General features: G+C 34.4%; 1 protein-coding gene and 1 pseudogene across 4 annotated transcripts; both read right to left on the reverse strand.

Annotated features, from left to right (window-relative positions):
- Positions 1 to 309: 309 nt before the first annotated feature.
- On the reverse strand, positions 310 to 12,187 carry LOC120138829 (pumilio homolog 5-like). Of its 4 annotated transcripts, XM_039154233.1 has the most exons (11): positions 11,986 to 12,187; positions 11,414 to 11,475; positions 8,844 to 9,530; positions 5,258 to 6,669; positions 5,022 to 5,163; positions 4,771 to 4,878; positions 2,783 to 2,995; positions 2,560 to 2,670; positions 1,748 to 1,942; positions 759 to 930; positions 310 to 566 (listed from the first exon to the last, which is right to left on the reverse strand). In XM_039154233.1, the coding sequence occupies exons 3-11, from the start codon at positions 9,492 to 9,494 to the stop codon at positions 538 to 540; spliced, it is 3,033 nt and encodes a 1,010-aa protein (XP_039010164.1). In that variant the 5' UTR covers positions 9,495 to 9,530; positions 11,414 to 11,475; positions 11,986 to 12,187; the 3' UTR covers positions 310 to 537. The 4 variants fall into 4 exon arrangements, with proteins under 4 accessions (XP_039010164.1, XP_039010161.1, XP_039010162.1 ...); XM_039154230.1 differs by lacking the exon at positions 11,414 to 11,475; XM_039154231.1 differs by lacking the exon at positions 11,414 to 11,475 and having other exon boundaries at positions 8,844 to 9,568.
- A 2,796-nt stretch (positions 12,188 to 14,983) lies between these two features.
- LOC120138762 overlaps positions 14,984 to 25,167 on the reverse strand; it is a 31,596-nt pseudogene continuing 21,412 nt past the window's right edge.

Here is a 25,167-nt window from a genome sequence, read left to right on the forward strand (position 1 = left end):
AAGCATGTTATGCTGATGTCAACATCAACAGTGATGTCTTCGAGGGCTTTAGGAAAAATCCTAAAGTAAATTCTCTCTTACGAGGTGACATTACTTGGTCGATTCTCCAAACTTGTAATAAGCATTGCCAGCATTGGTTAGTTTAAAGGATTGCAATTTTGTTCATGTTATCCTTGCAGGGCTAAGCATGATGTAAAGAACAAGGATGAACTTCTTGTCTTGATTCGGGAATATATACATAAACAGTTTAATCCATACATACGTGTAGACATGCATCATTTGTTCACCATGCATACATACATGCATAAGGAGAAACTGCAAGCAATTGTCAAATTTCAATAAATTTCAAAGCAATCACTGCAAGCTTTAAGTAGTTTGGTTCTATACATAGATATACATTAACTGTTTAAAACATACAGTAATAATTTATTCCCCAACATTTTAGCTATTTATCAAGCAGCCCTGCAACAGTTCCAGGCTGTTGTTTTCCTAACAATGATAAAGAGCTTTTCCGAGTCACGCCTTCTCCGCTGATTGCTAATTCCCCGAGGCCGAGGCATCACTTTCTGCATAATCGATCGAGTATTCAATTATGTTGGACTAAATCAGCAAAATGGAAATACGGCAAATACAAAAGACTGTTTGGCTACCGAAATAAACAATTATATTTCCCTTAGAATCCTAATGACATGAACTCCGATAGACCAAGGCACGCAAAACACGAGACATGCGCGTGATTGAATAGAAAATTCACGCACCTTCACCGAGCACTAGTTCAAACCGAGCAGCAATGTGTTTCCCGTAAGTATATTTCTTCAAAGCATTGAGATGAACTCTAATGCGATCCAGCAATAGTTCTCGTTGTCTATCATTGCTTACTTCAAGAACCTTCTGGACCACATAATTTGCAAATTGGTCCTTCATCATCGTCTACCATAGGAAAGTCCGAACAAGAAATTGTGAGCAAAAGAAACATCAGAGAACAAGAAACAAAAATCAAATCTTCAAGCTAGTAAGGCATCATAATCTCTATAACAAGTCCATAAAGTTTCATATTAGGGACAAACTGAAGGAAAAGAAAGTAAAGATGTAAAATTCCAAGTGTATTTGGATACGTCAATCACACAACATAAACATTCATGTTCCCTCGATGGTTCATAATGTATGCAATGCATTATATAAACACCGAAAATAAAAATTTTGGGAAGAACAAACAAGAGCGATTATTTGTTTGACAACCTGCCACCAGAAAAAAGTTTAATCTAAAAGCACATTGTGATCCGTGGATCCCCGAGGAACAAAGGAATGTAGTTTTATGGCACAAAGAGGGAAGAGAAATACAGAAGTGAAGAAAGACGATGAAACAAACTTGAGTTTACCATATTTGTAGAAAGCCCAAATATCCGGCGAGTGCCAACAATTTATACAATGATCAAAACTTCCACAACACGCAAAAACTAAATACACTTACAGAAGTTATTATTTTCATCCCTGCGTAATTTGGTTATCCAAACAAAGCTATTCATTTATTGTTTCATAAGAAGTTGGTTCGATCTTCAAAATTATATAAAGGTGGAAGCACTAAGGTTTAAACTGAAAAAAGAAAATGGCTAATATTGGAAAAACTCAGAGAAACTAATTATTCAGCAGTTCAAAGAGAAGAAAAACCCAATAAGAGAAGAGTTCTTGCCGAGCACTGAAGCTAACAATATAATTGGTTGTGATAAATACTTTTTACTCGACTCACCAATAAAGAGTCATTTTCATCAGATTGTCCGATGATCTCCTCAACCAAACACTCACGTTCAGCACTATCGCCATACTCCAAGCACTTCTCAACAACATTTGACGCATATTTATGTTGACTCATCTGTACAATTTTCCCAGTCAACTTGCTAATAATGTGGCCTCTTTCTTGTGGCTTTCCCCTCTCCAAAACATGCTGTGAGTAGTAAAATGCAACAGAAAATTGATGTCAATCAAGAGATTAGAAACTAAGTTAAAAGGTACAAAAGAAAAATAATCAGGAACCAACGAAGAGACCTTGATTTTATCGAGTTTCCCTATAGTCAATATTATCGACAAGGATAAATTTCCACTACCACCAACTTCCACAGAATATAACTACCAATATATCAGTAATAGAAAATGTAAACTAACAAAAGAAGCTAAAAAGAAAAAGGAATAAGAAAGCACTAACAGACATGCCATGCACCTCCGTTGCTCCAACTCTTCATTTTTTAAAACACCATGCCCGACACCCAAGTTAGACACATATCCAGACATGGGTATAGAAAATATGACCCTCCAAATACATGGAAAGACTTAGAGAAAATTGAATATACCAGAGTCAGATATATACTCATATCCAACACTCACGTCCTAGTCCAAGTAACATAGTCACTCACAATCACTAGACAGCAGGTCAACAAATTGGCAACACAAATAAGCTGCTCTAGGCTCTCTAAAGACGGTGCTAAACTTTGAGAAGCAAATACAGAATTAATAGAAATGGTTCAATCAGCCACCAATAAACTGAATCAGAAATTAAAAGTGAACCTGTGTAACATAGTTTCCATACTGATCTTGAGAAAGGTCATAAGCAGCATCCAGAATTTCATCAATGATGCATTGACTTTGCAGTTCGTTTGAAGAATGCTCCAAAATTCTCTATCATAAATTTTGAAAGAACAGCAAACGATAAGAACATGGTGTAACAGTTGTATAAAATAAGACCATGTTCGGCCAGAATCTTGTAGAGACCAACAAAATGTATTATTACCTGAATGACACGGCAACCATAGGGATGAGTAGAAAGCATGGCAACTTGACCACAAAAGGCCGAAATAATAAACCCAATTCTATCCATAGGGATCCACTCTATACACTTCTGTATCACATGATTCCCATTTTGGTCACGCACACATTTCATAACATGACCGTCAAGCTCCTCAACAAGTCGTATTTTTTGATCAAGCTCAATCACTTCTAAAGCCTGGAAAAAGAACACAAAAATAATCAGTCAGAAAACTGCACTAAATTGATGAACATGTTTTTGTCATCATCCATAACTGAAGCCCATTGGAAAATACACTTCAAGATGGTAGACTATTTACCATTTTTATACACTTCAAGAGATGCTCAACTATTTACGACAGCAGAATTAGAGTCTCTTTGGCTAAATATAAACCCCGACAGTCTTACTGGCGAAAGTCCTCGAAGGTTGTTCAACGTAAGTCTGGGAGGGAAGAGGTTATGAGGATTAAACACTGTGAAGTTGAGGGAGTTGTGGACGAAGAGAAGCTTCACGTGTTAAGTAATTGTCTTGTGGGGTGGTGCAAGAACTTTATCAAGATTGAAAATCTTGCTAACCAAATACAAGCCAAAGGACTAGCGGGTTTCACGCTTATGAGAGCTGCTGGAAATGTAGTTCTAATGGTTTTTGAAGATTCTAATTCGTTGAGAAGCGTGAAGGATGATAAGTTAGAGACTCTTGCATAATGGTTTTCCAGAGTGGAAACTTGGTCTGAGAGCCTAATGGTGGAGAGCCGACGCGTTTGGCTAGTTTGCGAAGGTATTCCTTTTCACGCTTGGAATTGGGATACTTTCAAAAACATAGCTACTAAGTGGGGCAAGTTAATAGCAATTGATAACAGTTGTGAGTTCCCTTCGTCTTTTGATCGGGCGAAAATCCAAATACTCACAAATGCTCAAGGGAGAATTAATGAGTTGTTTGAGTTGAAGGTCGGGGATCATTTATTCAAAATCTTGGTGCATGAAGTTGATCCTTCCTTCAAACCTAATTCTTGGGTTCCTGAAGATTGCAATATTTCTTTAGAACTTGATCCTCCAATTGGATTGTGATTGTTCGGCAGCTGTATTAAGAGGCATTTTTAAGTTTGTGGTTGTAATTGTTGGTTTTTTTTTTGCTATGTTATCTTACATCTTGAGGTGTATTCTAATTGGTTTAGGGGCTTTTTGTTTGACGATGTAAGATTTCTAGGTGATATGGTTTGTATTGGTGTTTATTATCGTATGTGGGTTTGGTGATTCCTCATGGACTTGGTATTATATTTAATAAAATATGAGGTACTCTTTTCTCCCTTCCAATGTTCTTCAACATACTTCTAAGTATGTGGAAGAATACGAAGGGAGCTTTTAATGAGACCTCCAAATTCTATCAAAAAAAATCTCCACATACATGAACATATCAAGATACATATGTTGGAATATACATTAATGTGCATATCAACAAGAATAACCAGTAATTAATCCAACATAATTAACCAAATAAAGGGCTGTTAAGCATCAGAATGCATGCAAGAGATTTATGTGATCATATAATACAATAAGTTGAATGCACAAATAGATATTCATCGAGAAAAGAAGCTAAGACCTCACTAGAGGGACATGTATTAATATAATAATTTATGGCTTTGCTGATTGTCCTGCTGTTTTAGGGGTTTACTGTTCAATACATTGATATTTTAATAGCTTATAAAAGAATGTATGGCTTGGAAAGGGCACACCCATTATTGACTCTTATTGCAAATTATATTTAAAAAGAAATATGTTTATGTATAAGTAAAAGCTAAGTACATGAATACCAGGCGTATTTTCAAACTGATCATGATATTTGATGATAATATTCGTTTTAATGATTCTTCTTTTGAGGGTCAACATTTTAAAATAATGAGAGTGAGTTTTGCCCACTGAAATGTTCAAGCTCAACCCCTGCAAACATTTATTCTAGTGAAAAGTTCCACATACCTTCTGTATCACACGACAACCATACATTTGCAGACTAAAGTTCAACATATTTCCAACCAATTGATCAGCAAGTTCATTTCGCTTCTCGGAACTTCCATGCTCAAAAAACTGCAACACAGCAACAAAATTAGGCAATCACAAATATGTTATCCAATTTTTTTACAATTCCCATGAAAAGTCAATTACTTAAAGCATTCATTTTTTTTAGAAAGTAAATCATTTAAAGCATTAATAAACATTTAAAACCATACCTTTTGAATAACATAATTACCAAAAACATCAGTCATCAATCTTGAAGCATGTGGAAGGACTTCTTTGTAAACAGACTCTTTGTCCTCAACACAGCAATTCTCCAGCTTCTGCTGGATAAATCGACTCCCATGTTGATCAACACTGAAGTCCAACAGGTATTAAATTATTTCTTCCACTGGAGATAATAATCACATATTATATAGAGAATGAAAACAAACTTGACAGAGAAAACTGCCTGAATTCAACTATACGCCCAGATATATCAGAGAGCTCAAATTTTCGGGCATTGCTGGATTTAAGTTCTTCGAGAAAAGAATGTCGTTTGGAGTCTTCAAAGCTGTTGACCCTCTGTCCTTGCCATCCAGAATATGGTCCTGCTTTTGGAGGAAACCTAGTTTCATTTCTGCGACCTAGAGGAGTCATTCCACCAACAGGTGATGATGGCATCAGTGGACTGGCAAGAGGTGATGTTGGGTAGTGGGCAATGACACCCATGCTTTGGTGACCTCCATAATAGCCACCACCAATACTTCCAACTTTCCCAGGACTTGGAATACTTAGCCTCCCATTAATTGGAGGCTCAAGTTTTGGATCACCAATATAAGCAGCACCACTTGACTCTTTCTGCACAAAAGGATCAACTTGGCCCCCAGTAACACCAGACGATGCCAAATGACCATGCTGAACAGAAGGACCATATATGTTGCTAAAAGAATGTTGGAGGTATTGCATATGAAGCGGATCAACTAAGGAAGGTGGCAACACTAAGCCGTGGTGCCCATAAAAGTGGCCAAGATGCTGCAAATCACTTGTATTTGGAGTACTTTCCCCAGTTGAAGCACCATAAGTTCGATTATTGAAGCTTGAACCAGAAGCAGTAGAATCAAATGGCAAAGAAACAGCAGCATGAGAAGAGTATCCTCCCATAAATGGGGGAAGAAATGCAGGGTTCATGGGATATCCACTGATATTGTATTGTGGAGCATACAGACCAGATGGCTGAAAATTGGCATACAATGGGTTCCCAGAAGTCATATATGGTGCTGCTGTTGCATACATGGGAGGTGTGACTCCAGAAGAATGCAATAATGGTTGTGACACCACAGAAGAGAACTTAGGATGGCTATACAGATGGCTCAATCCTTGAGAAATAGCCTGGGCTGCAAGTCCTTGGGCCTGCTGTGTGGGAGCTGATTGAATGGATGAATAATATTCTCGTGGCATATTCCTTCCATGAGATTGTTGTGCTTCTTGTTTTTTTCTCATTCTGGACTCTACAGTGGAAAGTACAACCGACTGTTGAACATCACCAGATGCATCAGCATCCGGCCTAATATCTTTCATGTTTGTATCTTCTTTCAAAGATGTTGATAATCTCCCTGTCTGTTCAGGACATGATGAGCTCTGAATAGAGGTCTCTGAAGAATCCTTGTGGGGTATCAAACTGGTAGCATGAACATCTAGGGCACTTTTATCCACGCATACATCAACAGAACTTAAGATCAGTTCTGGTACTTTTGAAGCATTGATGGAAGGAAAGTTTGATGAGATTGCATTAACATCATGATCTATAGGTTCATCTGCTGTTGTGATGCCTGATGAGCGTGACAAACTATATACAGGTGAAGGGGTGCGAGGGAAGTCTTCCTACACATTTATCAAGAAAATAAGTATAACATCAATATAAGATGATACAAATAATGATCCAAATGCAAAATGCTGAAAACTACTTAATCAACATATGCTAATATTGAAGAAAAAACTAGCACACAAGACATGTAAACCCAGTTCCAAGAAGCTTTTTATCAAACTTTCATAGGACCATCCATGGCTGCATAGAGTATATTTATCAGAGGTTGAAGTTCGAATTTGATCCTTCAATTTCTATTCAATGGTTTTAGTTCTCTATCCCAATTCTAATGAATTTACTCCATATACTTTAATTAAAAGCAACTTTACGGATAATTGCTAGTGGTATTAAGATATTGCCTTTTAATTTATATGATGTGTCGTTCTGGTAATAACCTCCGTGGTATGCTAAGGTGGATTAATTTTTCTTTAACCTGCACGGTAAGCTTAGGTGGATTAATTTTTCCTTTAATAAAACCATAAATAGTTATTTGATTAACTCAAAAGAACAATTTTTCTATTAAAAATATTCTTTTAGGAATGATGCGTGCCATTAGGCCAAAAAATTCATGTTTGCATGTCACATCATCAACAATAAAGCAACATGTCCACGTTTAAGTACAGAATTTTAACACCATTACCATTTTCCTTAAGTTGGATTCTTATATAAAGTACAAGAAATGAATTTATTAAAATTCGGGTAGAAGGAAGAAATGAGTGTAAGAAACACCTAAAGGGGAGAACGATACAGATAATGGTGCTAAGATACATCATATTTTTTTATGCATTTATTGAAATAGAAAACAAAAAGATCAAACTCACATTTCTTGCTACTTAAAGTTCAATATAGGTTCCAGTTTAATTCTGATGCTTAATGCCAATCCTTCAAATTTCAGTTTCATTGAAATGGGCACTGCATATCCATAGTTTTAGTTTATTAAATTTTATGTATACTTGTTTGATCTCTATATATGTTACAATGCCTCAGGTTCAAATGTCTGATACAGATGTATCTAAGGGTTGGACTTGTCAGTAATTTAAAAAATATTCGGAAATAGGACATATTTATATACACATACATATAACATGGATAAACTCTCGATATAATGCACTCAAAATAAATAATTCACGAAATAACGTTCTCCCAAGATTATTTGTTGAAATAGGGCGAAATCAATAGTGTGGCCGTAGGTCGTCATGCCTTCCGGGCGACCTACGACGTGGCTTGCTTCTGTGCATGGGACATGCACAACCCAACCATAGGTCGCCATGCACTCCCAGCGACCTCCTAGGTCGCCATGCACGCCCGGCGACCAAGGAGGTCGCCATGCACTCGAGGCGACCAAGGATTCATGCATGGGGAGATCGTGCCATGCACTCGGGGCTCGGTTCATGCATGGGGCACTCGAGGCGACCAAGGATGACCAAGGATCGGTTCATGCATGGGGCACTCGGGGCGACCAAGGATCGATTCATGCATGGGGCACTCGGGGCGACCAAGGATCGGTTCATGCATGGGAAGAATGGGGAGATCGTGCATGTGTAGGTCTCCATGGAGTCCCGGCAAGGTCGCGAGCAGGCGAGCATGCAGCAGGGGATGTCGCCGCGAGTGCATGGCGACCTCCTTGGTCGCCGGGCGTGCATGGCGACCTAGGAGGTCGCTGGGAGTGCATGGCGACCTACGGCTACTGTTGATTTCGCCTTATTTCAGCAAATAATATTGGGAGAACGTTATTTCGTGAATTATTTATTTTGAGTGCATTATATCGTGAGTTTAGCCCATATAACATATATGGGGTACTTTATTTAAAAATATCCCTAATATATGTTAATAATTTTTCTACCAGTAAAATTCAATTTTGTTTAAATAAATTTTTTTATAATTAATTTTAGTTTTCAATGTTAAATATCTGTGTTCGTCGCCCTAAATCCTAGATTGCTGAGAGTTCATTTGATTTAGGTCTCTATAACCAAGATGGTGAGCTTTTATAAGTTTCGAGTATTTATATGCTGTGCATATTAGTAAGAGCGCATTGATATCTAAGTAATATATTAGTAGAAGCATGACAGACAATATAATAAAGAAAATGTAGGACTCTCACCACCATCTATCCGGAATGGCAGACAATATAGTAAACCAATAAGTAAATAGAAGAACAAATGAAAAAAAAATAGATAAGACAGGTTTATACCTGTATCAGATCAACCAAACTCTTGTGTCGCCCAGCAAAAGATGCCAAGTCTTGTTCAAGCAAAGGCTCATTACTATCTTCTGCCCACTTGTCTAAAGCTTGTCTAGGGGATGATCTATCATCCTCAACTTCCTCCTTATGTGTAGCGAGTGGAGTTCGATAAAAAGGTAAGGAACCATTGCCACTATCATCCATAGATGTTGCTCTCCAATTATTACCAAAACCACCAATATGGCATGCTAAGCGTCGATTTTCATGTGAGATCAGGGGTGGCGGAAGCCTTGGATTTAAGTTGATGTTGGAGCAGTAGTAAGCAAAATAAGCCGGATGAGAGCGCAGCTGCACCTCAGATTCACACTTGTCAATGACACTGCTCAAACTAGCCAAACTTGAATCCAGGTTAGCGTTCTGTTGAGCCAAAAGGTTGCCGAGAGCTGTAAATGAACCTTCCATACTTGGTGGAGCACTACCACTTCGATTTGGCACTTTTTCTGTTTGATCTCCATGGATTCTTTTCCCTTTCAAAAGCATCCTCAACTCCTCCACTTCCATATCCTTCAATTGGGAACCAAATACCAGAGCATCCTTTGAAGAGCGCCACTCTGTGACCCCACTATTTCCTATAATTCGCATCGGGCTCTCAGTTGCCATGTTCTATGGAGATAGATCATCAAAAACTTTCTTTTCCTAATAACAGTAAGATTCACATTATTCTATGAGTGTATCTAGCAAACATAGATGCAATGCCTTGTCAATTAATAAAAACTCACTAACCAATCACAAGCATTAGCACATATACAAAAGCTCCTTTTAACATAAATGAAAAATAGCATCTTTTTTTTGCTTTCCTTCTGTTCCTATATAGGGTCAGGTTATCAAATCTGCAGGCTCCATAACAACATTAGAAAAGCAAGCAAATATAAGTACTAGGTTAGATCTCGAAACTGGAATCTCCAGTTCTAAACTACTGGGTTCCCCCTTGGGGGTGTAAAAGTTCCAAATAACCATGCCCTAATATTTGGAAAACAAGCAAATATAACTATTACATTACATTGTCCAAATGATTGTTTCATGGTATGAACCATGACAATAAAAGCACCACAAACTCAAACATTTTTGGGCATTGCGCATATTATCAAGCGCACAACTGGTGCACAAACAAGATTTTCTCAGTAAGGTAATAGGACAAAAAATCCTGCTTCATTGAAGTTTTCTAATTTCTGCTATATTTTTTTCTTTTCATTGGATGTACCTTTACAAGTAAGAAAAGGGGTAAAATCAAACTCCCTACTTCATAAGTATTTTAGTATTCAACAACAAATATCAAACCACAAGAAAACCGTGCATATTGACATAAAAAAATGTCTGTTTTGTAGATTAACTAGACCACTCTTTAGAGCTATGTTACTCGGACTCTGAGTATGAGTGCCGGATACAGGTATGTATCTAACACGGTTATGGTCAGATTAATCAAAGCTTTCCAATGTATTTGGCGGATCCTTGGAGATCATATACCTACATCCATGTGTCAGACACAGGTGCTTCAAGAAAATTGGAGAGTTGTTGACAACATTGGAAACAATATACAAACCCTACATCTATATAAATTTAAAATTAGACCCATAAAATATAAGAAAATAAAATCAACCCAAAACAGTTAAGAAAATTACAAAATACATTTTTAACCAATTCAATTCTGAAAGTCTGTAATGTGAAAATTAATCAACTTTTTTCCCTGGATCTTAATTCCTCTCAACAACTAACCAATCCAAAATACTAAACATTTTAGAGTGTTATTAGTATCTTTCAAATAAATAGATATATATATATTTTATTTACTTGCAGGTCTTAAAAGGTCATAGTCTCAAGTACGTTGACAATATCGCCAAAGTTAACAATAGTGCCAAAAGAATCATTGTTATAAGACAATTTCCCACCAGAAGGATATCATGCTTAGCAAAGCACATCAATAAGCTAGCAAATCTCAAATAGTATACGAAAACAGTTTCAATCTTCTATGTATAAGAGGAAATATGATTAGTTCATATCTTCCTTTGACATATAGCTTTTCCCAGATGCCAGAAAAGCATCATAAATTAATTAAGGCAATGTCTTGTATGGTATCCGAAAAACGTGTATTTATCAGATGGAAGATGTATTTACAGGCCATGACTTTAATACAAGGTTTCATTTTAACCCAAGCAACTATGCAGAAGAAATTGAATTCTTAAAATAAGGTTTCCTATATAGTGCAATGGCAAAAGCAAGCAGGCAAAGACATTTCAAAACCAAAAGACTGAAACTAAAAAAAAAAGATTGATATCTGTAACAAGATAAAATCACTGGTAACCATCAAGAGAAAATATGTGAAAGTCAAAATTAACTGTAAACAAACAAAATGGTCAATCAATGCACAACTTAAATGGCGGATCATGCAATTAGAAAAGATACAAACATCAATGAAAGATAGTACTTAATAAATAAATAAACAAACCAATTCATACATGCAAAACGGTAAACTTTACTAATACAGACGCATCATAAGCAAAAGCAAAAGTCGTCAGCTTCACTGAGGTAAAGCTAAGGCTAACATAGAACCATCTGCCAGCAAGACTCTCATCCTTTCAGACAACTAGAATTTCAGTTCATCATCAGCAAACAGTAAAGACCACATTAAATAATCTATACATAAAATTCCATTTAACCAGACCAGCTGTTCATCTAGTTCAGACCTCGGTTCCAAATTATTCCAAAACTCCATACATGCAACGCTAGCAGCTATCAAACAATAGGCATACACAGCAGTGATGAATTTTCATTTCAGACCCTAATAAAAACTAACAAAGAACAGAAAACAAACCCAATCAAAAACAAGTCGACCTTTATCAATAGTCTTGACAATAACACCTCCAAAAAAACACCCCTTACTTCACCAACCAAAAAAGTCACAGCTACACCCATTTACTTAGGAAAAAAAATCATTGAAGAGTTATATTCAATAAAATTAAACAAGACTCAATAATCTTAAACCAAGAGACAAACTTTTACTCAAAAATCAACCCAATCCCAGCAACACCAAACAGACAAAAAAAAAAAAAATATTAAACAGAGATAAGTGTTGCCAAAGTTTAAAAACTCACACCTTTGGAGTTTGAAACAACAACTCTTCACCAAATCTGTTGGAGACTTAGTAGACTTATGGAAATGCCAACTAAACCAAAAGCCGCAGGCTTTAGCTAGAGAGAGGTTGTTGCTTCAATTGAGAAAGTAAAATCTTTACCTGCAGAGATTGCCTACGTTTAATTTAACCCCGAGGGTTTGAAGTTTTGGACTTTCATCTCTCCTTTTTTTTTTATATATATTTTAATAATAATTTGGTAAAGCATAGCGTGAAATTTAAAAAAATTGTAAAAAACAATGAATTAGAAAATGTTTTACTTTATTTAGAGATTCTTTGCAATTACTGAATTGCCATTCTGTTTGGATTTATTAATTTATGGAATGAAAATTAGATATTGTCTATATTTATTTAATTAAACCATCAAGGTAATTAAGAGTTTGTTGTTATATTTTAAAGTTTTAAATTTAAACATTACGTAAATAAAATTACGAACGTTTATTATCAAATTATTAAATTTTTTTAACATATATTGCTTTTTGTATTCATCCCAAATTTTTTTTAAAAAATAAATTCAATAGTTTTATTAAAGGGATTAAGGTTAATTTTCATTTTTTTGAATTATTGTTAATTTATTTTAATTTTTATTTGATTGAAATTTGATTCTAAATTGAATTTGTTCCTTAATATTGATTTGGAATTATTTAAAACAAATATTAAATAATTTTAAAAAATATTAAAATATGGAATATTATATATTTTTAAAGTTACAAGTATGATATTATATAATATCTAAATAACTACAGTCATAATTAATAGCTAAAGTTTATTGGGGACGAGCATATAATTTTATATAAGAAAAAATGAACTTATAAAATTTTGAAGGAATTGAAAACATACTATCAATAGAAATATAAAGAAAATATTTAAAATATTTAGGGACGATCACCCTGTCAATTCTATCGATCCATCTCTAACTATTATACAATATCAAATTAATAAAATATGCACATTCAAAAATAGTTCACATATGATGAGATTCAAATATGTATTTTCAAATTTTCAAAATATATTATTTTAGTATGATTATTGAACTAACTAATTTATTTTAGTTTATAAGGAAATTGACATAAAGAAAACAATATTAATTAGACAAACAAAATAAAAGTACTAAAATTTGAATCAAACGACCTCAGTGGTTAAAAGGTTTATTGTTATCTCTTGAGGTCTCGAATATTAGCATTGCATATGTAGAGGTATGAGCGTCCATTGTCAAATAGTTGAGAGTCTTTAAATAGATACTACCTTATATTCTCCAAATTATAAAAAGAAAAATCACATTTAGTGTCCAAAATAAATAAAATAAATGTATTAAAATTTAGTTAATAGAATAATAAATTTGTCATTAATCAATCAATAAACTTTAAGATTTTGATCTGAAATAAAAATAATTAAAATTTAAAATAATTATATTTTAACATTATAGGAACTTAAACTGTTCAAAACGCCGACAAATAATTCTTAAAATTATTCGAATTTTATGATTAGAAATTGAGAATTTTAGGTTAAGATAAGCTGAAATCAACATAAAAATAGGAAAAGAAAAAGAGTAAATTTTGGGAGCAAAAGGTGGGCATTTTAGTAATTGGGAGCGAGAGGGTAAGTGAGTATGAAGCTTCGACACGTGGTATTGAGAATTTTCCAAGAAACTAGAAAGAACCATCGGATACGTGGAGGTGTCTCTGCTGACATCTACGCTTTTATTTGGATTTTACTAAACTACCTTCTATATCACGACCAATTTAAATAAGACTAAACTACATAAAAGGTCACTAATATTTAAGTAAAATTTTGTTTTTCTCACTGAAGTTCTAAAAGTAACGAATTAATCATTAACATTATGGATTTATAATAAATCAGTCATTCGTCGTTAACTACTATTATTAGAATAATATAATATTGATATGACACGTTGGACTAATTGATATGAAATCGTTTGGCCATATGGGCAACCATTTTGACCGTTTTTGACCTCACTTTGCAATCCTTTTCCTCGGCATGGAGAATTATACTTTACAGATCTATGTTACCCTGTTGAGCGGATGGCACATAAATTGCATTAATCGTAGTCCTTGCAATTGATAAAGATGTCTTTGGGTGAAAATAAAATTGCAAGACACAAATGCAAACAACAATAAATAGAAATGTATTAAATCAAAATAAAATTAAAATTATGAGAATAAATTAAAGAAATAAATGAAACATGGGATTAAAATGAAATGAAATCAAAACTAAAAGCTCAAAAAATAAAGAAAAAGGATCACGTTAAAGTAAATAAATATATCGAGGGGCTTCATTCATAGGTAACCCAAAAGACCCAAATAGGCGTGGATCCTTCCTCGGGTCAGAGTCACCGCGTGGGTCGCTGGAGCGTGTTGGGCTTGACCCGATTATATATATATATAAGTCAACTTTTTTTTTAGATTTCATTTCTCCCTCTCAAAAAAATTACGATATTTTAATTTGACATTTCTTTTATTAAATTTCAAATACAAATAACTTGACATGTTGTTTATTATTTATGTTATATTATTATTTGTTAAGATAACTTAAATTTATGTGTTGAGTAAAAAAAATGTTATATAAATAAATTCTTATATTACATTTACAAATTTAGAAAATTAATCAAATTGAATTGGACTATTAAAATAGAACAAAAACTTAAATATAGGGAGGATTTTGAAAAAAAAATAGTTTGATGACCAAAATGAAACCACAAGAATAGTTGAATGACTAAATATGTAATATACCCTTATATTTTAACGAGACAAATGAAATAACAATTTAAAATTTAAGGGACATTTCAAAAATTGTAGGTATTTAAATAACTTTTTTGTTTCTCTATAGAGCAATATCCCACAAACCTTCTCAAAGCACCAAATCCTCGACTGCATAAAAGTAAAGAAACATGGAAAAAGCTATACAAGAAGTTCAAAGGATTAATAACTGCCTTGCTCTCCTCTCTCGTCTCGGGTTCATCACTCCAACCTTTACCACCGTTGACGAATATGCATTGAAAAGTGAACAAAGCTTAAAAGACTTATTCAGAGAAGTTAACAATGCACGTGCTACTAGACTGGTATAGCGTTATTCGACGTATCTTCACATCTCAGTACAATACCCTCGAGGGTGAACGGGAAGATACATTTGGCCCATTGCAATCCCGTTGTGATCGGTTCTGGTTGAGGGACAATCATAAGCACGTTGTGGTCTCTCTGAATAACTCCCATTACACTAACCGTCCTTCCTTCCTTGATATACCTATAAAAACATAAAATGACAGTTTACAACATGATTCTAGCTTTTCAAACCAAATTATTCTAGGATTCGGGATAGAAATATAAGTTGAATGCTTTTATATTTCTAATTATGAACGAGAGTGAGGTTTCTCGGGCTTGAATCCAAGCATACAAGCCTAACGACTCCTTTTTCTTGCCACCCGACCAAAGAGGTTGTAGGCCGAGCTTAAATGCTTTTATTTTCCTACTCACTCAACAATCATCTTCAAAACATGCAGAATAGGGTTTCACATGCATAATAAGTTATAGCTAGAGATATTAAGCTTCACACTTCAGGCACCCCCACAAGGCTTCCTCGATTTAATAGAAATGAAAATTTGCCCATTCAACAGACTTTTACAGACAGTGTAAACTCGGGGAAAGCACACAGACACAAGCTGGTCTAAGTTGCACTGACCCCAAGCGAAACAACGGTACACACTTCCCTCTTAAACAACCCTAAGTTTGCGTATTACTTATTTCTTAGGGGCTGTTTGTTTGTCTCTTAATGGAACCATTCAACGCTGAATGTTGAACCGTTCAACATTCAGCGCGTTTGTTTCGCACCTCTGAATGATTCAACAAAACAGTGTTGAATGATTCAACACAGAAGTACATTCTGAATGATTCAGAGTCATTATCAAACACATGTCACATTCAGAGCTAATTCATACAGAGCCTCTGAATCATTCAGCATTTGAATCATTCAACGCTTAATCATTCTGAAGTAAATAAACAGCCCCTTAGTTACATTCATAAACAAGTACGGTGCTACCGTATAAGACAACCTGTACGATAACCAAGCTCAATAATCCACATCAATCTAAAGCTAAATGTACATCTTGTGCTAGGCCTAGAGGTGGCTATGGGTAGGTTTGAGTCCATCAAACTTCAACTTAAGGCTAATTCAAGTATGGATCGTTTCAACTTTAGACAATTTGGAGTTCAGACCATTAAGGTTTGAGCAGTTCGAGTTTGAACATGATAAGATCAAGTCATCTCAAGTTTGGACCATCAGACATGGATCATTTCAAATTTGGTCAAACTTGGGTTGATTACAGTTCAAGTCATTTTTGGTTTTATTTGGTTCGGTTTGGGATTTAGATTGGGTTCATCTCAAATCTAAACCTGTGTCTGGCACTCGTAACCGACACATGTATAAGCGAATATAACCTCCAAAGATCCTCCACGTACATGGAAAGAACTTGGAAATATCTGATCATACCCGAACTAAGCACATACCCACTACATTAGAGTTCAAGTACCAAAGGTTTAATATTATGGTGAAACTGTGAATAGGATAGAACATTTACCCTTCTTTCATTTGCATTACTCGGTCATCACTTGAAAGGTTCCTTTCTCCAACCACTTGATGAACTCGGGAGACAACTTTTCATTTGCTGGGTTGACATCTATAACAATCGAGTCATCCACATAAGGAGTCACCCTGGTTGTATAGCCTGCTTTTACTAATGCCCTCAACCCAGACTGGAAATCCGAGATATAGAAGTCAACTGCACGCCTCAGTTAACATGACATGCACAAATGTTACGTTCAAAGGCATCTTAAGCTGCAGATGAAAAGGTTTTATTGTCCGACTTAAATCCCATAATTACAGAAAGCGTAAAGAATACCCTCTTGCGATAGCAACTAGATAAATATGAATTTTAGACCACAGAAAATAACAAACAGCTTGTCAAAGAATAACAAACAAGAAAGAAGCCTACGGAACAATATTGTGACTTGTAAATACAACGAACCCTTGAAAATAACATTTTTTCTTAAAAATTCAGGAAATAATAGAATAAAAATTAGCAGTTCGATTGCTCACTTCTAACAATCGGTGTCCCCAAGTAAGACGGAGATGATTATGATTCGCAGCTTTGGAATTCCATCCTCGATACTCATACAAACTACTAGATGTATAAACACATCTTGGAACTTTTTGGAAGGATGACTCAAGAGGTACATTCCCACATGTGACCACCTTCAAAAATTAAGATCAAACACGTAATCAATGTCATCTACACATAAACAAGCAGTTCAAATCAAATTATTTCAATAAAAAGCAAAACTACACAAGCACAGACAACTGGTGACTCAATTTCGCTAGCCAATGATGTGCAACAGATACAGGGATCATATGTTCATAGTATAAATGCTCATTTATGTCTCCATGTGCACTGGTTTTTATCCAACAGGCTTAGACCAAAGTAATTAACAATAGGGACTTGCAATGTTACTTAGACTCGGGGATGAGTGTTGGGTGCAGATATGCGTCCAATACAGGTATGCTCCATTATTTTTTAGTTTTTCCATATATTTGGAGCGTTAGACTTGGGATGAGAGTTATATTCGGATATGGGAGTCGGAAACAAGTACTTTTAAGGAATATAAAAAGTCGACACAACATAGGGGTATTGAGTTACTTGGCATTGACTCAAATTTTAGTTCATCGTTTAATACCAGACATCAAACCACATAGATAAAATAAAAGGAATGATTTACACAATTTAGGTCAAACAATCTTATTGTAACATCCGCAATACCGGGTTAGTGACCAAATTGTAAAGTTTCAGAATTTGGTGACTAAAGTAGAAGAATGAAAGAATTCAATGATTATTTGAATATATATTGAAGGTTATTTGGTAATTATTAAAGGAAATTAAGGGTATTATGGTCATTTGATCAGAAAGATGTTTATCTTTCTTTTAAAAGGTAATATAAACGTGGGAAATGAGAAACATCCAGAGTTCTCTTCTCCTTTCTTCTTCTTCATACGTGGGAGAGCCAAGCTAAAGGTGAGTTTTCTTGTGGATCAAATTCTTGATGAATTTAAGGTTGCTTATTGATCCTTAGATAATAACTAAGCTTAAGGAAAGCTTAGATTATCTTAAAACTATAAGATGAGGAGTAGATGAAGAATTAAAGAAATGAAGTAGAAAAGTGAAATCTTGAAGTAGAGTTCATTTCTTAAATTGGAAGTTAAATTTGACTTGTCAATGGTTAAATTAAGAGATTTGGAGTGATAGAATTGGATTTAGAACATATAGAAAATTTGGTATGATTCTTGAATCTCATAAAGAAGATAGGATTTTGAGGTTAAAGATGATTTACATAGATATAAGTTGGTTCAAGTAATGATAATTGAGTTTAATGTCAAAATAGGGGCTTAGAATAGAAGAATTAAGGGAAGAGTTGATGATTTACGTGCTAAAATGTCAGTTCTGGGCAATGTGCATCGATGCACATTCATTGTGCACCGATGCATCGATGATAAATACCAGAAATTGTTTAAGGTGCATCGATGCACATGCAGTGCATCGATGCATGAATTTAAATAGAAAACATCGAATAAGATTTATGCATCGATGCATAAGGAGTGCATCGATGCATCCCCATTAAATACAAACATCGAATAGGATTTATGCATCGATGCATGGTGTAGTGCATCGATGCATACCTTCATTAAAAGATGAAATTGGCTTTTCTTTGAGACTAAGGAGTGATAGTTTCGAATATATCAATCAGTATACTGATAAGTATTAATGTATTATTATGTAGATATAGAATGAAAGCTTGTTCCGGAACAAACTAAGGATTAGGATTGATTCAAACAACGAGGCCCAGGTGAGTGCATATTCAATAGTATATGATGTGCGATGGGAATAAGACTTGCGATGAGTCTATTTCCTGAAGTGTTACACATGAATGCATGATTAAAGGCATGAATTGAATATGCATGTATGTATGCTTGATTATATGGATTGATCTGTTCTTTTATGTGTTAGGTGAGAAAGTATAAGTGATTACATAAGAAAGGTTATGAATTATATGAGATATAAACTATGTGATCATAGTAAAATATAATTATATTATTATATGATAAGTGAAATAAGCTAGATAATATTGATCTATAGGATGATGTGAGAATAGTACACTAACTAGGAGATTTGAACATAAATGATAATATGAACATATAAGATAAGCTAGATGGGAAAGATTCATATGTTTAAATAAAACTATAACACAGGGGTTGTATGATAGAAATTTATGAAGCTATATGAGAAGATTATAAGATTTATATGAAATTGAATTAAGTAAACAGATTAGATTATATACATAAAGAAATAATAGAAGTGAGATGTGTTTATAAGTCTGACATAGATGAATATGAATATGAATTATAAGAGTGCTATATGATTTATATTAGGATAAATCTTGAGAATATATATATATAGGTAGATATGAAATGAAATGAGTTATATGAATACATAATTATGTGATGAAATGGTGGATTACCTGAACATGTGAATATATATATATATATGTCTAAGAGAAGGTATAAGATTAAGTTATAAGAAATGTGACTATAAGTATATGTGCTCTAAGTGATATTACTTATAGATATTTCTATTATAATGTTACATGATATGTTATGTATGTTAAATGAATCATGTGATGGTATAAGAAATGATATGAAATATATATGTGAAAACAAGTATATGTTATGAGATAAGACCTATGACTATAAACTACGTGAAAGTGTTCTAGGTGTTTCTATATGTTATATGAAGTATATGATCTTATGTGAACAAGATATGATAAGTATGTTTACATGAATAAATGTGATTGGGTGAGAAATGATAGAAATTATACAAGAACATGAGATATGTGACATGTGAATTATATGGAAATGATCTACGTGTAAGTGAACTACGTGACTATGTGATAATATGAAAAGAAGCTATGTGATATGTGATATGTGAAAGTGAATTACACGTTTATGTGAATATTGAAATGAAATAAATGATAACGCCCATGTTATGTGTCATGAGAGCTAGGGGTATAGTTGGCATGCCAAGAGTCGAGGGTCTACGCGGTCCTTCGGGATATATATATATTCTGTGGAACATGTGTGAAGTCTTGAAAGACACATACTTGATCCCTAGCATATGTATATGATTCTTAAGGAATTCTATGTGGTCCTTATGGACATCATTATATGGCACTACGGTGCAATTCTACGCGGTCTTTCGGGATATATATATATTCTGTGGAACATGTGTGAAGTCTTGAAAGACACATACTTGATCCCTAGCATATGTATATGATTCTTAAGGAATTCTATGTGGTCCTTATGGACATTATTATATGGCACTACGGTGCAATTCTACGCGGCACTTCGGTGCAATTATACGAGCTGTGGTGACAGCATTAGTGCACAACCTCTATAGACTCACATATCGATAGTTCTCACATACGTACATGGGCTAATCCAGAGATATGAACAAATATAAGTTAGTGGTATGATAAATGCTATAGAAATAATATGATGTTGTGTGTATAGTGTTTGATTGAAAAGTATGTGATTATATGATAAACTGTTAATGATGAATTATATGTATGTATGTATTTACTGCAATTAATCTGATATGATTTTATACGATATGAAAAATGCATGGAATTGCTATAACATGATAGAACAGAACATGCATGTATCGATATATGTTTTAAAGTGCATTATAAGTTGTTATGCCTCACTAAGTCTTCGACTTAGCGTGTGATTGTTTCACACGTAGGTTTCGAGAAGAGTAAAGAGTGATGCGGAGCAAGACATGTCAGTTTTCCTTACCAAAAGATCAGATCAGAAATATTTGACAAAGTATGTATTTGGTTATGTATAAAGTGTTGGCATGTAATAAGTCATTAAGTTCGAGCACTCTGATAAAGTCTGTATTTTGTTTTAAATAAAATTTTAAATTTCCCGGGATTTTTCTTAAGAGTCAAGGTTTGAAAAGTCAATGTGACACTTCGGACTCGTATCCGGGTCGGATACGGTTGGGGTGTTACACTTATAGTGAAAATTTTATGATTGCTAAGGAATCAACACAAGATCCAGGTAAGCACTACAGGCTCAATCACATGGAATCGCTACATTGTATGCACATTACTACTACATAAGTTGGTGTGAATGTATACACCATCACTAGACTAGATTGAATACTTTGGAATCATGAAGATTTTTTTTTCAACCTTTTCAATCTTTCTTAAGTTAAGAAAATGACAGCAATCATGAATATATCATATCAAATAGAAGTTGAGCAAAAAAATAATTAACTTATCTTACATACCCCAGAAACTTTCACAAATTGCCCATTCTTTGCATTTCTTAGCTCTGCATTCGGATAACGGGCAATGAAGTCTGTAATAGCTTTTATCCTCCAACAGGAGTTCCAAGCAAATAATGCAGCAACAGCACCAAAAAGGACCACAACGACGACGAGAAGAATGGCGTTGTGCACTGCTGCAAGAATAAAACCACCAGCAATGAAACCCATTATGAAAAGCAGTATTAGTACCCATAATATTGGTTTTGGGAAGTTCCTCTTGAAAGAAATGTCATCATCTTGGCTAAGAACATTAACAGCCTGATTATGAACAGCAGAACTTTTTACTTTGATTGATCCCATAGATTCCAAAGGACCAGTTAATTTCCGAGGAGCCCCGGAGGAATTCAGTGGGCCTGAAGAAATGGGCCCAGACGTAATAAGGCCCGTTGTAGGGAGAACAGGAAGAATAGGACCAGAATTTTGACGTCCACTAGGAGTTACACCACCAGATTGTGGACCAGATGATCTCATTACAGAATCCCCATGTCCATTCAGTTGCCCAGAGTTGTTTGACTTTTTTAATGAGGCTGAACTGGACATGCCTCCACTGACACCAGGACCTGATGTGGTATAGCCTGACCGAGGTGCTGCATTAGGCATCATCGGTCCAGAATGTGAAGCAGCACCCCCGAAAGATCCAGTCCTAGAAAGAGCAATATTTATAGGCCCAGATTTCCGGGACTTAGAACCATCCATAGAGATATCGAACATTTTCCCCAGTTCTCCAGACTTCTTAATATCTCCACCAGTGTAAGGCATGGCCACTGAGCTCATGGTCGGAGTCCTTTCTTTAGGCTGCTCTGGTCTGCCTGATACATAAAGCCCATTGCCGAGCTTATGAGATGGGAATCTTGAACCCATCTAGCTTCCTATAGAGAATGCACCAATATATCACACAAAAACAACTGAAAGCACAAGAAACTCAAAGCCACCCTGGCAAATTGATTACAGAAAATGGTTGGTTATTCAAATGATTACAGAAAATGTGTGTGGACTAATCACAGACTAGGTATTAAAAGGTGAATAGCTAATTGACACACAAAAGAGGTGAACAACACAAACACATATAGCAATAGAAAGGCGAACATAAATTAATCTTGTACATTATAAAAATGATAATTATTCAAGCAAATTTCCTTCAATGCAGATTGAAGCAGCATCAGGGTTTCATAAACTGTGTCCCTGAACAGTGCATCCAAAACAGTGACCAACTCCAAATCTTGCATTAGATAGGCTGAATTCAGATTTCAGCACAGATACACAAATTGGATAAAGAAGAACTGCTTAACTCAATGGATCCCAGGAAACTTATGACTAAAAAATTGTAGTAATACGGAAGGAAGAAGCTTCAAAACATAACTAACAATCAAACAGAGACCGAAGATTTGATGCTCCTACCCCTTTGTTTAACTTGGCCCGAAAAAAATGACAGAAGGGCTAGAAAATATAAAATCTCAAGATAAAAACTGAAGCTATTAAAGAAAGCAAACCACTAGTATGTTGCGGAACACTTGAAAGGAAAGGAGATAATATCATGGCTTGATTAAATAAAGTAAAAAGGAATAATCACCTATTCACTAAAACAATGGAAGCAAAGAAATATAAACATTCTTCTATTGTCAAATTCTTACTATACATAATTTAATGGAATCTTAGGCAACAGTAATATGATACTTGCAACTCAGAAAGAATATGCATCATAACATGCCCATATACATATATATGTGTGTGTGTACAAAGAGAGCTGAAATCAGGTTCAGAAACCAGTAATCTATATAATAACTGCATTCAATCCGGGAAAATATAACCACGTCACAATTTTGAATGAAAGTTAAAAGAAAGAAAAAATATCTGAAGGCATGAGAAGAGAATGAGAATCCAGAGCAATGAGAAAATGCTGAAGGAAGGCCTTCTTTATCTTGCTCTATTGCAGTTTCTCAGGAACTATCAGAATCGAACAAGTCAAAGTACTCAGATTTTGCAAGAGAATCACCAATTTCATATCTCCACAAAAGTATATAAGAAGTACTACTCCAGTGATTAACCACCTAAAACACCAGAATCATTCACCACATTTCAAACAAAATCAAGGAAAGGGGATAAGACCTAAAACCTGGCCATAAAAGGCTCCAAAATTATGGGGAAAATTTAGATTCAATGTTACCTAGTTATTTCTTATAAAACATTTTCTGTTGAAAAACAGCCCAAAATGGGACTTCCTACTAACTAAAAGATGTAGACTTCCACAAATTTCTAACTAAGAACTGCATCATAAAATAAGTTCCTACATTCACCTAAAATGTGAAGAACCAGATTTGCAATCCAAATCAAATAAACTAAGCATACCTCTTCTAATTGTTCACCAGGAATAGATAAAAGGAAGGAGATCTAAGAAAGAAACTTACATTACAAGATTAATGAGCTCACCTAAAGGAACTTCTCTTTTCTATACAGAATCCAAAATATAGGATTTCAATTACATTTTTAGTTTAATTTTTCAAAAACAAACCAAATGATTGTAATTTTCTAGTATAAAAAATTCTTAACACCAATATATAAAGGAAGCAAATGTACATGCTAAACCACATAAACAAACAATACCCAGATCGCCATTTGGAGTAGAAAGCAAGAAAATGGGGAAGATCTGAAGAAAAAGCACCGGTGCTTGTGTTGGGAGTAGAGGACAGTACCATCAATAAATTGAAGAGCTACAAAAATGGGAACCTACGTAAAAGAAAATAAAAGGATAGAACAAATGCATAACTCTAGTAAAATACAGAAGAATTGAGGAGGAAATGAATAGATTTGGAGACATTATGGTTGGAGCAAGGAAAGAAACAAACAGACAGCCACAGAAAAGAACAGGGAACAGCAATCCCACACTCTTGTCTTTAAAAATTCTACAAAGATTATATATTTTAATTCGTTGTTGGTTGTTCCATTTCGCTCTGAATATCATATAAATCCTAACACAGTACTACTGCAAATCTTATTCACCATTTGGTTAATGCTGCTGCTACTTATATTATTATTTTTTTAGGGTAAACTACACGTTTAGTACCCAATTATCACTTTTATTCTGTTTTAGTCACCAACTTTTTTTAAATCATATCTAATACCACATTTTGGTTTCATTTTGATCATTTACTTTTAAAAAATTAATAAAACCACATACATGGATTTTCAATGATGATGTGACATTATTTTATGGTGACACGTCAACATCATCCTTAATTTTTTAATTATGGATAACTAAAATTAAACGTTATGTATGCTTTTGAAAAAAATAGTTGAGTGACCAAAACCAAACAAAAGTGATAGTTGGGGACTAAACACATATTTTACCCTCTTTGTTTTTATTATTATTGATTATATATTTAGTAATAAACTGAATAATGTTTTCTAAAATATCATAATTTAATTAATTAAATAAAACATTATTAAAAAATTAATTTAACATGATCTAATAATATTTTTAATTTTCAAAACTTATATATTCTATCAATTGTGTCTTAATTCAAACTTTTTATATTTAATGACCAATTACTTCTGTTTATACCAATATTTTAATTAAATGACTAAATTATAACTTTTTTAAAAAAAACTCGTTTATTAAGAAATATATAATTGAGTGACATGAGAATGCATTTTATCTTCTTCGTTATTATTATTCTGATGAACATAGTAATAATGAT

Source organism: Hibiscus syriacus, unplaced genomic scaffold (assembly GCF_006381635.1).
Source record: "Hibiscus syriacus cultivar Baekdansim isolate YM2019G1 unplaced genomic scaffold, ASM638163v2 tig00110705_pilon, whole genome shotgun sequence".
NCBI lineage: Eukaryota > Viridiplantae > Streptophyta > Magnoliopsida > Malvales > Malvaceae > Hibiscus > Hibiscus syriacus.

Coding starts and splice junctions, on each gene's coding strand:
- LOC120138829 (XM_039154230.1), bottom strand. CDS start 9,494: ATGGCAACTGAGAGCCCGATGCGAATTATAGGAAATAGTGGGGTCACA. Junction 4,879..5,021: donor GTAATTATGTTATTCAAAAG/GTATGGTTTTAA, acceptor GCTGTGTTGCAG/TTTTTTGAGCATGGAAGTTC. Junction 931..1,747: donor ATGAAAATGACTCTTTATTG/GTGAGTCGAGTA, acceptor TTCCTATGGTAG/ACGATGATGAAGGACCAATT.